The sequence below is a fragment of the Lethenteron reissneri genome, chromosome 22 (assembly GCF_015708825.2).
Source record: "Lethenteron reissneri isolate LAM-NWPU_2019-01 chromosome 22, ASM1570882v1, whole genome shotgun sequence".
Taxonomy (NCBI): Eukaryota; Metazoa; Chordata; class Hyperoartia; order Petromyzontiformes; family Petromyzontidae; genus Lethenteron; species Lethenteron reissneri.
Window position 1 is genome coordinate 8166469 of NC_083800.1, and position 13642 is coordinate 8180110.

Genomic DNA, 13642 nt, shown 5'->3' on the forward strand with positions numbered 1-13642 from the left:
GAGAGACAATTGTATTAGAGCAGTGCTTTCCTGTGCCAAAGTAATCACTGCCTATTTTAATGCTTGTTTTAAGTTGGACAAGCTTCCAAAATCAATCTTTGCATTTGAATCCCGGCCATGTTCATTGCAGCTCCTGCTCTTGTTGTTGGGCGAACTCTGCGGGGAAAATGTAGACAAATTCTTCGAAGCCAAAGTGTCACGGAGACAGAAGTGACTTTTGGGTTGTTGTTGTTATTTTTTTTTTCTTCTATACAAGGCAAAAGAGTGCTGAAACAAACTCATGACAAAAGAGCACGAGTTGATGTTACAGACTCTCAAGCTTGCAGGTTGTTGAGAGATTTCGGGAGATGGCTGAGGAAACAATCAGACGGTGCTTCGAATTTGCATATCGTAACCAGGGGGTTGTGAAGCCATCCATTAAAAACAATAATGGCAAGGAAAAGTACGCGCGCGCACGCGCGCACCCGCGCAAGCACGCGTACACAAACCCAGCCGATTCACTGCAGCCGTGAAATTGGGTAGAGTTGGAATAACAGCACGGAGCTTTGGCAGCTTACTCGGGTTTCCACTAATGGGAGCCAGATGACCGCACTAGGACCCACTAGGGGGCTTCTCCCTACCGGAGAGCTGTCCTCTGTGTGTGTCTGAATAAGCTTGGCCAATGCACAAACTATCGAGCACAGAGAAACAAAAAAAACCGAGGGGGATTGGAGTTGGGCCGGGGTAATCGGAGCGAACCGATCGGCGCTAATGGCCGAGCGCATGACACGGACGCAAAAAAAAAGAGTCGTCGTCATCATCATCGTCGTCATCATCATCGTCGTCATCATCGTCATCATCGTCGTCATCGTCAGCAGCCATGATCTATCCACTGCTGGACGAAGGCCTCCCCGAGCTGTCGGCTGTACGACGCGACAACCGAAAGATGAGTGTGGAGGAATTTAATTTTCCAACACAATAGCTCGGCTGGTGATAACAATGCAAGTCGATGATTTTTACAGCCCTTCGTCAATCAACCGCTGGATGAAGGCCTGCCCATGAGATGTCGGTCGTGTAGGTTTGTTTGACTATACTTCACCATGCTGATCAATGCGGGTTGATTGGGGAGGTGGCGGGAGGGGTGGTCAGGACTAGATTTGATATCGCTCGCCACTGAAGTTAACCTTGGCTAGGAATTGAACTCAGGTGGCCAGTTTACCATGCAGCGCACACACGAACTACTGTGCCGCTGCTCCAGTAAAATCATTTGATGAGCTGATCAAGATTGGCCACGGAAAAATCAAAAAGAGGGATGAACAGCTATATCGTGCAGTTTTTTCAAACTACATTACAAGACGTCTCTTTTTGCAAATTTGTTCAGTAGGGTCATCTCCTAGGCAAACATCATTAATCTGGACCAAGGGCCATGGGTTTCATCCCCAGTGAAAGCAGCTCAAGCCTCGGGCGAGTTTCTTTGTTTGAATGAATTGCCACCCACTGAGAAGTCGGATGCAGTCGGCGTTGACTCAGCCAGTGGGCACGTTCGCTGGGGGTAAAGTACGGATACCTACAACTCTGTATGAGCAGCCCCCCCCCCCCCCCCCCCCGCAATAGGGAGTGCTCTTGCCAATTGTTTAACAAAGCCTGATTCTGCCGATGAATCCCACAAGGTCGATACCGATCCAGTGCTCGCTCGCTCGCTTGCTTACAAAAAACGGTGCCGGATGATATTTCTAGGCAATCCAATTGGCCGTTGGACCAAAACAAATTGGTTGACTGAATACCAATGGCGCGTTACAGGGACCTCCTCTGCTTGGCGCGGCACCACTTCAGGGACACAGTCCGTTATCTCCGTCCTTACCCCGGGGCTTATCTTCCGCCCTTTAAAAAAAAGCACAAAAGCGTGCGAGACAGTTCCGCACGACTCACGCCTGTGCACAAACACAGGCAGCGGGACGTGAGCTGCCGCCGTACCGGACTGGGGTCACGACACCGTCACTAATATGTAACAAGCTCCATTGTGCTGCTCCCCACCAAGGGCCGTCGTCGTCGTCGTCCCAGCGTTTACCAACTGGAGATCCCAATCCTCCTTTGGGCATTTCCAGTCTTTTCGGACAACAAGTGTGGGGCACTTTGACGTGACGGAGAATACAGTGGGAAGGAAAGAGCGAGGGCAGAAGGTCCCAGAGGGCTGCCCGCCCGCCCGCCTGCCCTCTAGTGAAGGCGTTTTTTTTTTTATAACTCACTTCTGTTCACAGTTTTTTGTTTCTTTCGAATTTCAGCTCAAAGTGGTTTTATTATCGCCGGCTTCGCTGTCCAGTCACAATGGGCCACCCACGTGCCCTGCTGCGCTGTTTCACTCCCAACGTGGCCCACGTTCTGTTGTGCTGCCCCCTTTGTCACGTGCCCCCCCCCTCCCTCCTCAACCCCCCCCCCACCCCTTCTGCAGTTTGCCGCAAATCTCGCCCAGATTCTGATCGATATTGAAACAGGCCGATAGGGACTTTAGCGTAAGGATAGATGCATGTATGAGATGTAATAATATGTTCAGTCTGCTCACTGGAAATGGCAATTGATCTATATATATATACAATGCAGTAGTTAGGGCGCTGTGCTCCAAAGCCGTCAAACTGAGTGAGATTCCTGGCTATGGCTAAGTGATATCTGAGGCCCCCTTCACCAACCCTCACTGACCAGCAAGGCAATCTATGGTCAAACAACCCCCTTCATTGTCAGTGTCGGGAGGCATTCATCCTTTAGTGGACTAACAAAGGTCCATGCGGTCCATTGTTATTATTAAGTATAATATTTAACTGTCCCAAGAGCTACCACTCGCATCCATACCTCGCGTAGTACGATTCCATCTTGTTTGTCTCTTGCTCTTATTCTGTCGTCTCTTACTTCGTTGTCTTAAATTCGCTCACGGGAATCGATGCTCAGTTCAGTCCCTCGCCAAAGAGGCAGCTGTCTAACCCCCAGCCTTCGAGCAGACACATAGCAGATCAGAGTTACATTCAATCCCTCCGAGCAATCGCTCGCACTGCAGCGGCGATTAACGACGCTTAATCGCTCTCGTTAGGGACTCATTAAGTTGCCGACTCGTGCAAGCTAATTAGAGTTGACCGCCCGTACCTATCTTGGTGTAAACGGTTTCCCACATATTGTCTCCTTCACACAGAGTCGCCATCTCCATTGAGAGACTCCACGTGACACATTGGACGAGTTGAACAACTCTTCGCTATCGAATACCCAGAGCGTGGACGAGTCACATGACTCCCGCTTTTGCCTCGATAGTTTCTGTCAATTGGCGTTGACCGAAAATTCAACCGGCGGCCAGAATTCTTCGGGGCCGATTCTTCGTCGTGGGTTTCGCCTGAATTCCCTTGCCCTAACCCCTCCTCCTGTCGGAACTGTAGCCGAGCATCAATAACGCCACCAAGCACGTTACACATGTAAATTGTTGTCGGCGGTCGCCACAATTACCCTTTTTAGATTTCGTTTAACATTCGACAATCGGCGTTTATTTTTATCGGAAAGCCGGTCGTGACGTTTGACTTTCCCAAGTGTTTCTGGGGTAAGCGCCACCAAACTCGCGCCGCGATAACGCAAGTCGATTGCGGGAACCGCCACTGTTCCAGGCAACTCCGATTGTCCTTCAAATGCAACTCGGACCAACTCGCGCAAGCCGACTCGAGTCAACTGACCTACGGAAACCGTACACATTCGGTAGTCGACTTTGGGGCGCGGGCGGGGGGAGTAATGTCACATCTGGATCGGGAAACCCGACACTCTCTTTAGATTCTTAATGCACACGGGGGGTGTGGGGGTGTGGGGGAACGGGGGTCACTCCCATTTCGCTACCGAGCTGAGCCCGCAAATCGCTACGCGTAGATCACGCCGCATTGTCGCGGTGAAAGTGTTTTTTTTTACAGCCCCGTCGGTTTAACCATTGACGCTGTAAACGCACGCACCGCCGCCACCGTTGGGAAGCCCGGCAGCAGTCATCAGCGGTAGTGGGAGAGTGTCGTGGTGGTTGGGGTGGGGGGGGGAGGTGGCCGATTGTGTGTCACGGACGTGGAGAAGGCGTTGCACATTAACTTGTTCACAACGAGCCACATCGCGGAGACCGTGCGGTGACCCCGGGGTCAGCGAGGACGCCGCCGCGTGTTGCGCCCACCACCACCACGGTGAAGCGCTCCCCTTTCACGGCTCCTTGCCCCCCCCCCCCATCAGTAACACGTCGCTCATTCCGGGCGGGGCGGTGGGGGGCTACAGGGGGGGTCGAACGGACCGCCGCTATCTTGTGCGCGCGCGTCGACGAGACGACGCAGACGCCGATTGGAAGTCGTCAAGGAACGTAACGCAGGGGGGGGGGGGGGGCGGGGGGCAACCAGAAGAGACGTTGGCCCTTTTTGGAATAAATACAATTTCAAATATTGGGGACGTTTGGCCAAATGGGCAGTGTGCGTGTGTGCTGTGTGTGCGTGTGTGTGCGAGCGTGTGCGCTGTGTGCTGTGTGTGTGTGCTGTGTGTGTGCGAGCGTGTGTGCGTGTGCTGTGTGTGTGTGTGCTGTGTGTGTGCGAGCGTGTGCGCTGTGTGCGTGTGCTGTGTGCGTGTGTGTACTGTGTGTGCGAGCGTGTGCGCTGTGTGTGTGTGTGTGTGCTGTGTGTGTGTGTGTGCTGTGTGTGTGCGAGCGTGTGCGCTGTGTGTGTGTGTGTGTGCTGTGTGTGTGTGCTGTGTGTGTGCGAGCGTGTGCGCTGTGTGTGTGTGCTGTGTGTGTGCGAGCGTGTGCGCTGTGTGCTGTGTGTGTGCTGTGTGTGCGTGTGCGTGCTGTGTGTGTGCGAGCGTGTGCGCTGTGTGCGTGTGCTGTGTGCGTGTGCTGTGTGCTGTGCGTGTGTGTGTGCTGTGTGCGTGTGTGTGCGTGTGTGCTGTGTGTGAAATGTCACAAAAGACAGCAATTCAGCGTATTTTGGCTGGCCGTTGAACAAAAGACGGTCGCCAAATGGCGCGCTTTCAGATGCGCTTCTGCGTCCGTCTGGAACGCTCTTCCTTCCGATATTAGGCAGCCACTAGGAGCTATGGTGCACTTAAAAATCATCTCGATTGAAAACTCATTTTTTTAGAACTGCTTTTTGTGTTCAGTTTGTTGTCCTTCCCCCGCACCTCCGATTAGCACGGCTGACTAAGTACGGTGCGATAGAAGTTCAACATGCATACATACGTACAATTTGGCATCAAGATCTCAGGCTTGCATTTAAAAAAAACGCGCTGGGGTGGCGTAGCAGCAGCGAGGGAAGAGATGTTTAAGTGCTCGGAAACATAGCGTGATCGTAAACCGGTACGCAAACAGACGTTAAAACGTTTATTCGTGTTTTATTTCCTGTGTAACGCGTTACGGTGCTGATAACGAGAGATTAACTACGATGTATATTGGTGCTCGAGTGCGGGGGATACACGCTCGTGCACACTTCACGTACAGTAGTTTATCAAACAAACTATTAACTCTTTTCTAAACAAAGACGAGTTTGGAAAGATCTGAAATAAACCTTATATATATAACAAGATATGGTATGCGAGTCGCAGGGAGTGTGCGTTACACGAACAGTTAATCTTCTCAACACCGGCATGGAAACAAAACTGTTTGAAATAATCATAAAATAAATCTTGTCGCCGGCGAAAACTCTCAGTTTTAGCAATCGGCAGTGCTACACTCGCCACCATCCGGGGGAATTACCTACAACGTGTGCAACCTGTGCTGTAAGGTGCGTGTTTAAAGGCCACGCGAAATCATTCCTCTCGGCCGTAAGCCACACAAGTGCCGTCGTCATTACTCCGAGTCTAAAATGTCCCTGTGCCCTGTAACTTGTAGGTGTGGCGATTACATAACCGCACCTATTAACTTGTTGTAGGGGGACACAACTGGGAAAGGCAAACAGGAATTTGTATACATCGGGCAGTTGTTGAAGGTGGCGTTGGATCAAAATGGTTTTTAAAAAAACGAAGCGGCTGCCAAAGGAGGCAACGCAGCTGACTTCACAACGACTGTGGAGACGGAGGGGATGAAGATCAACTCGTGCGCGAGTGTGAGATGGATTGTGGCATCGTGGGGACCACGAATATTGTGTTGACTGTGTCGGGGAGGCTTTCATCCATAAGTGGATAGAACAATGATGATGATGATAATGATAAAAGTATGAAAAGTGAAATTCAAAGAGTTTATCTGCACAAATGAACATGGGGTCACATTAACTTCTTACTGGTGGCCCTGAAACAGTGGTGTTAATGACACATTCCTATGGTTGGGGTCAGTCTCTCCCGAGGAAAACCCCTGTGGACTCCCCACAGAGAGGGATTCATCGACTCCAGTCCGGGTGTGAAGCTTTAATTGCGAGTCAAATGCTCTAACCAAATACGACCCCGCCAGATTATTTAGGCCCTTAATCCGAAGTAATTACGGATAGAATCTGCGATTTCTTCTGCCGCTATGTACGTATGGAACTATTTCTCAACTCGAGAACGACCGCGTTACATATATATGAATATATCCGTGGTCAGTTGTTTTTAATCCTTTATATTACGTTCGCTTGCTTGCTTGCGTGCTTGCGTGCTTGCTTGCTTGCTTACGACCGTGCAAATCTTTCGGGCGTTTTTTAACCCACTTCCCGTGATCCAATCGAGCTGACATTTTGCACACAGACTCGTTGTGCGAGACAATTAATGTTTGTGAAAAAAAAATTCCAAAATTTACACATTGTTTAGGGAAAACAAATTAAATATTTAATTACCAATTGCTTAATACTGGCAGACAATCATCTGACCCATAGGTGGCAGCCATCTCAAGCCAGAGGACGAGAGGACTCTAGCCGCCACGCATATAAAGGATTTATAGTGAAAAACTTTGTTTTTACGGGTTATACTTATTTTACTTTGGTTTTGGGCGAGCGGTCTGCATTGGACTGGAGCCGGGGGGCCCACTGAACTCGATGCCCTTTGAGAGGAGCCCCATCCCTTCTCGGGATTCTGGGAGACGAAGCTGCGCTGAGCCCCCCCCCCCCCCCCCCTCTCTCAGGTTTAGCGCTGGATTCCTTGGCAGCGCCTCATTACCTTGACATTGAGAGTTAGACCAAGTCACGCGGCCAATGTATCTTTAAAATGTGATTATGGTTTTACTCCCATTGTATTTATTCCAGGAATTTCTGCAGTACACATATATATATATATATACATAAGCATCTGGGCAAAAGCCATTCATAATACTGTAATTTCTAATGGGAAAAAAAAGTTTGCCTCCAAAAATATATTTGCGTTCCATGGCCCGTTTAGATTTTCCGCAAGTTTATTGGGTTTGGACTAAATTTAACCATCGTGTCGCCTGTTTTATTTCCAAGGTGTCATTTACAACTTAATTCACGGAACTCTTTGTTCTATTCCAATGAGCCTTCCCATCGGCAAAATCTCGCAGATAGTTGTGAACGAAATGGAGTGAAACGTGAATGGCAAAACATTAAACGGTTTAGGGGAAATTGCATTTTAAAAGATAAAAACGTACGTTACTCCTTTTTTTTCCTGAACATTTTAACGGCTCGACAACTGCTCACACCTAACGGTTCAACGTTTTCAGAAATATGGCATGCGTGCAGCATCACGATATAAAATAAACACTTGTCTGCATTACGGAACACTCACTCCATAAAATTCACTAATATTTACGGGCAGATTTTGAGATTGGAACATGCGAGTTCGTTCGAGATGGAGAACAGAATGTTTATCACGCTGGTGCTTTTAAAGACCTTGTCGGAAGAAATGGAGCAACGTTTGGAATCTCATTTTAAACACAACTTGCGCATGACAGATTTTAAATTACATAAACGCAAAGCTGTTTAGTTTTCAATGGAGAACAAACCGCTCGCATTATTTTAGTATCTTAAGCCTCCACTTTTGTTCCCATTATGTCCGTTCAAAAAGTGTTTGATTAAAAACTGATATGCGGGAGTTATGGCACGTGCTGCCATGGCTTAATGGTTAGCACACTGAGACTTGCAATCCAGAAGTCATCCTTTGATCTCCCGGCACGGCAATGGCCACATTTCTTAACTCCCCCACACTTCTGTCCACCTAGCAGTCAGTCATGATTTTATCACAGCTCATCCGCACGTTGTGCGTGGTGAGGTAAAGTGTGGGTACACCCACCTCTTCCGAGGCGTCTGCGCAGCGTGGTAGAGTAGGCCAAAATACCCTCTAGTTGGGGGGGAGGGGTTCTAGAGCTCCCTTGAAGTGGGAAGCCCATTCTGCCAGCAGTGGCATGAGCCAGCAATTGCAGGGCTGCGCCGGTAACTGTTATAGACAACTATTTATCTGCTATGAAGAAGGCCCATTGCCCAAAACGTTGAAACACCACCTGTCATGTGTAGTTGTTTTCCTTTCAAGGCCACAGTTTTGTGCGTATGTATGTTGAACTTCTTTCGCACCGTACGTAGCCAACCTTGCTAATCGGATGTATTGAATTGTTGTAATGTGTTCGTGCCTGTGCACCACCGCCAACGCAGCAGCAGCAGCAGCCGCATCACCAAATAATTTGTTGAATTTTACGTTAATCACGCATAGACGCTCACTTTAAACGAGTGAACGTTTTCTGATTTCATGAGTTTCCGATGTGGCTACAATTTTTGGCTTGGAGGAAATCAATATCCTCTCCCCTCCTTCCCTACCCAATATATTTACCCCTTCCCCTCCCCTCTCTCTTTCTCATCGTCTCTCAGAACTAGCCAAGTCCACTCTCCGATAATTTCCAACAGTTATAAATGTCAGCTTAGCACAAACGTTGGTTACGCGTAACGACTTAACAAAAACACTTTTTGCAGAAAATTAATTGAAACTTAACCAGCGGAAATGTTCCCGCTCAGCCTGAGAAATTAAATACCCTATACACTTTTTTTTATATATTTACGAAGCCCTTCATAGCATTTGCTACATATAGCATGTGTGTGTGTGTGCAAAAACGTCAAGTAATATTACGTTTTAAAAAGGATGTAAAAACATTTCAGGATGTGAACCATCTGGTTGGTTAAAAACTGTAGCAAATATGTCAATTAGATTTTATTTTTTTTATACTGGAGGGGAATTTTGTGAGCAACGGAAATGACTTAAGAGCACTCACACGAGCAAGCAAGTCTCCTGTAGGTTGCAATACTAAAACTATAAACTATTGAACAGATTTTTTAAAAATTATTTTACCAAGTAAAGGCTCACCGAGCTATGTAGCTCTTTTTCAGAAGCGACCTGGCCACAAATGATAGCTCAACGAAGTGGCTTATCACGTGGAAATGTATCGCAGCCAAATACTCTAAACGCGTGATGTTGATTCTAAATGTGGAGGGGAAACCCGGATGACCCGGAGAAAAATCCCCATGACCACGGGGAGAGAGGAGATGCAAACTCCAAAATACAGACATCAGTTCTAGATTTGAAGCTTTCGTGACTGCAAGGATTCATACTCTTAGTTCTTTCGGTAAAGTCACGTAGGTAAAAAATGAAATTAAAATTAATAAAAATAAAACAATAAAAATCACGACGTTTCGGAGGCAACACCTGATAACGGAGACTTGTGTTGCCTCCGAAACGTCGTGATTTTTATTGTTTTATTTTTATTAATTTTAATTTCATTTTTTACCTACGTGACTTTACCGAAAGAACTAAGAGTACAGACATCAGGGTCGGGATCGAACCCACGACCTCCTGCATGAAATCGTTTTCAGTTTAGTGTGCTTCTGAGTGGTCCACTTGCTATTGTAGGTTTGAGACAAATTGTTGAAGAAGGCATTTGTAAAGTTTTCCTTAAAGCCCTGTACAGTAATTGCTTCTCTTTCATATCCCACACCCCCACGACACCCCACCCTGCCCGCCCTTAACCCCTGAGGACATTTATAAAGGAAAAGGGGGAAAGAGCTATGAAAGAAATGAATCGTTAATGAGGCATGGGATGGAAGTCCTACACTTCCCAAAAAAATATATGAAGCAGCCAGTAGGAGACGATTAAATAGGCAGGCTGTCAAGTTCACAAAGAGGTCTCAGCCGCAGCGGCAGCAAGCGGCATTGGCTACTTTAGCGGCGAAGTGCTCGTGCTTGTTTTGAATGAACGCAACACGAAACATCGGGCTGCGTTCGCGCACGGCCGTTCAACGTTGCCACGAACACAATCGCACGTGGTTTGTTCACATTTTCTTGCATTTTCCTTTCGCTTCCCTTAACTCTCCTTAATCTTGTCGAGTATCTGGCTGTGTGTTTTTCTTTTAAATAAACCAACGCAACAGTTGCCATTGCCGCAAGGAACGGAGGAGGGTGAGGAGAGGGGGGGCATTGCTGCCAATGCTGCAGATTCCACCGTCACCACTCGCTTCGCTTTTGGTCGGATGTCGCAAATTAAATGGGAAGTCAAAACGATTGACGTCGCCACAACCCACGTGTCTAGGTCTTAGCTCGAGACCCCCCCCCCCCCCCCCCCCCCCTTCAGCCACAGCGCCCAGCGTGGGCACGATCTTGCCAGAAAAACTATTTAAACTAAACTTTTTTTTTTATCCTACCAGGTAAAGGCCCACTTAGATATTGATCTCTTTTTCAGAAGCGAGCTGGCTACAAATGATAGCTCGGCGAAGTTGCTTATCGCGTGGAAATTTATATCAGCCAAATACTCTAAAAACGCGTGATGTCGATTCTAAATCTGGAGGGAAAATCCAGATGACCCGGAGATGAATCCCCGCGACCACGGGGAGAGAGAGAGATTGAGACATGCATACTACAAATACACAGGTGTCAGGGTCGGGATCGAACTCACGACCTGTGTACCAGGCGAGGTAGGTGACATCTTGCCACCGTGGCACCCCAATCTCAGGAGCTAAGCAACGTGCCTCGGCCTGGATAGTGCGTGGGGCGGTCGACTACCGTGCACATGTAATGTATGTATGTTGAACTGCTTTTGCACCGTACGTAACCAAACACGCTAATCGGAGGCGTGCGGGAAGGGCAACAAACTTAACACGAAAAGCAGTTTCAAAAGAAAATGGGGTTTTCAGTCAAAATAAAAAAAATGCGTAGCTCCAGTGGCTTCCTAATATCAGAAGGAAGAGCGTTCCAGACAGCCGTAGAAGCGCATCTGAAAGCGCGCGATGCGGTTGACCGTCTTAATCCGGGATGCTGGATTGTGTCGTGGACAGCACAACAAATGTAATTGTTACAAAAACACCTTCTGTGCTGCACATGTACTTATGATTATTATCGCTACTGCTACGGCTACGTACGTGCTCACCCGTGATCCCTCCGCGCGTTGTTTTCCGCAGCGATAAAGATGAAGATCAAGGAGGTGAAGCAGGCGGGTGGGGACAAACTGATCATGGCCCAGCAGAAGAAGAGGAAGGTGCTCAAGCCAGGCCCGCTGGCCAAGAAGGACCTCAAGAAGCTCGCGCTGCACATCAAGAACGGGGGCGGCTGCCCCTGCCAGCAGCTCGACAGCCTCGCCGGCAACTTCCTCATCATGGGGCGCAAGCTTGAGCAGCAGCTGCTGCTCACGGCCATCTACCGCCTGGACAAGAAGAACAGGGAGCTCAAGAACATCATCAAGAAGCTCAAGAACCACAAATGCCCGGCGTTCCACTCCACATTCTGACGCGGGCAGGGCGGGATGCGGGGTCGCCCCAAAAAAGACGGGGTCCGGCGTTTCCGGCAAACGTCACGGCGGCGTGGCCCCCAAAGCGGACAATCAAATGTTGAAGACCGACAGCAAAGCGTCTCCCGAGTTTCCACGGTCCGTGTTGTACAACGCAGTTAGAAAATGCCGCGCGTCCTTTTTTAGGCTGAACGGAGAGAGGGGAGAGAGAGGGGAGAGAGAGAGAGAGAGGTGCGTTGGCACGGCTGCAGTCACGCGGAGTCACATTCATCCCTCGTAGAGACATTCCGGAAGCTGCATTCGAAAAGGGTTCTCTAATTCGGTCACTTCTTAACTTTTTCTTCTCTCCCAAAATGTTGCCTTTTTTGAGTATGCAATACCCTGCTGCCTTACGACCTCCATATGTGTGAAGATCAATTAATGCAGTCTTGTTGTACCAACAATCATGAAGCCAGATTGGAACAACTTTTTTAAAATAATAAACTGAGAGGAGATGTACTGCCAGCAGAGTTGCTGTGAAGCTATAGAAAAAAAATTATATTTTGTTGTATGTGACAGTTTTATAAGAGACAGTTTTTTTTGTGATTGTTATAATAAAGTTGCATGTCTATGAAAAAAAAGAAATGAGATACAGGATTACTCACAAAAGAGAGAAAAGTTGATAACAACAGCCGAGACAGATATTCCCTAAGATTGGAATTGAAAGCACAAAGCAACGAGTCTTATCTGCGGAAATTGTTGTCGGTGTCTGTAACTCCGAGGAAAGAAGATGAATCGGAAAGATAACGAGGAATGCGCGACAAGCAAGAGCGACGTGAAATCCGAGCGCGCATCACCGAAACGCGCGCTCATTGCCGCCGCTGTGCCCGCGTTGCTCCATTTCATTTTGCTTTCGGCTTTTGCCAAAATAATGATCAATTTCTATTTCGCTGTGGGTTTCTTGAGATTTACTGTCCTCAAGGCAACAAAAAAATTCCACAATTGTTTCCGCATGTTTTTTTATTTTTCTCTGGATATTGCTCTGTGGAGTCGAAAAGAAGGGTGGGATAGATGGGCGGGGTGGGGGGAGGAGAGCGCAAAACAGAGAAAACATCACGAAGCAATCCAGCCTCTGGCATTCCCATTTCTTCGGTTGCATTGAGGCAGCTACTCATCGCCGCCACACGCGCGGCACCGCAAAAAAAAAAGAGAGAGAAATGACAGCACAGATTTACTTTAACAAAGGTCATAAAACACAACACATGGAAACGAAAGCGACGGTAAACCAGACACACAGACGAAGAGCAAAGCAAACGCGAGAGGCTTTCCTAACTTTGCTTGCAAAATTACGATTTCATTCCCTTCCCTCCACAACTCTCCTCGATCCTTTTGGGAATCTTTCCAACCGAGTCCAATAATTTTGAGGGATTTGTTGTTGCATCCCTGAATAAAGGGGGGGGGGAGGTCAAAACAAGCACGAGCACTTCGCCGCTAAAGTAGCCAATGCCGCTTGCTGCCGCTGCGGCTGAGACCTCTTTGTGAACTTGACAGCCTGCCTATTTAATCGTCTCCTACTGGCTGCTTCATATATTTTTTTGGGAAGTGTAGGACTTCCATCCCATCCCTGAATAAAGGGGGGGGGGAGGAGGGAGAATTCCATGCGGGCACTCGGTCAGAATTAAACGTTCGCTTTGCCCGCGTTTGCACACTCACAGCCAGCGTCGGCACGAAACTCCCACTCTCCACACCACGCGGACATCAAAGCCAGCCCTGGAAACACGACTTGTTGTGGCGGAACGAACGCAAAGAGCAAGAACTTTGTTTTTAAAAGGCATCATTTTATAATCTAGCAATAGTCCTGTAGTTACCAGTTTGTTATTCTGTTTTTATTTTACAAGCGTTATTTGTTGGTAGAGACTTCAAGTAGGTATTACTGATGTTCTAATAGGATTTTGTCTTGATACAATGCACTATTCACTTCTACACAGCTTCCTCAATAACTGACCACATTAGATGATTGTATGG

At 48.0% G+C, this 13642-nt stretch overlaps 1 protein-coding gene across 1 annotated transcript in view; it reads left to right on the forward strand.

The window, feature by feature from the left end:
* LOC133345595 (secreted frizzled-related protein 1-like) overlaps positions 1 to 13080 on the forward strand; it is a 39813-nt gene extending 26733 nt beyond the window's left edge. Inside the window, exon 3 of the mRNA XM_061556504.1 lies at positions 11313 to 13080. Within this exon, the coding sequence (XP_061412488.1) occupies positions 11313 to 11638 (326 nt within the window). The 3' untranslated portion in view covers positions 11639 to 13080. The remainder of the gene's footprint in view (positions 1 to 11312) is intronic.
* Positions 13081 to 13642: the final 562 nt, after the last annotated feature.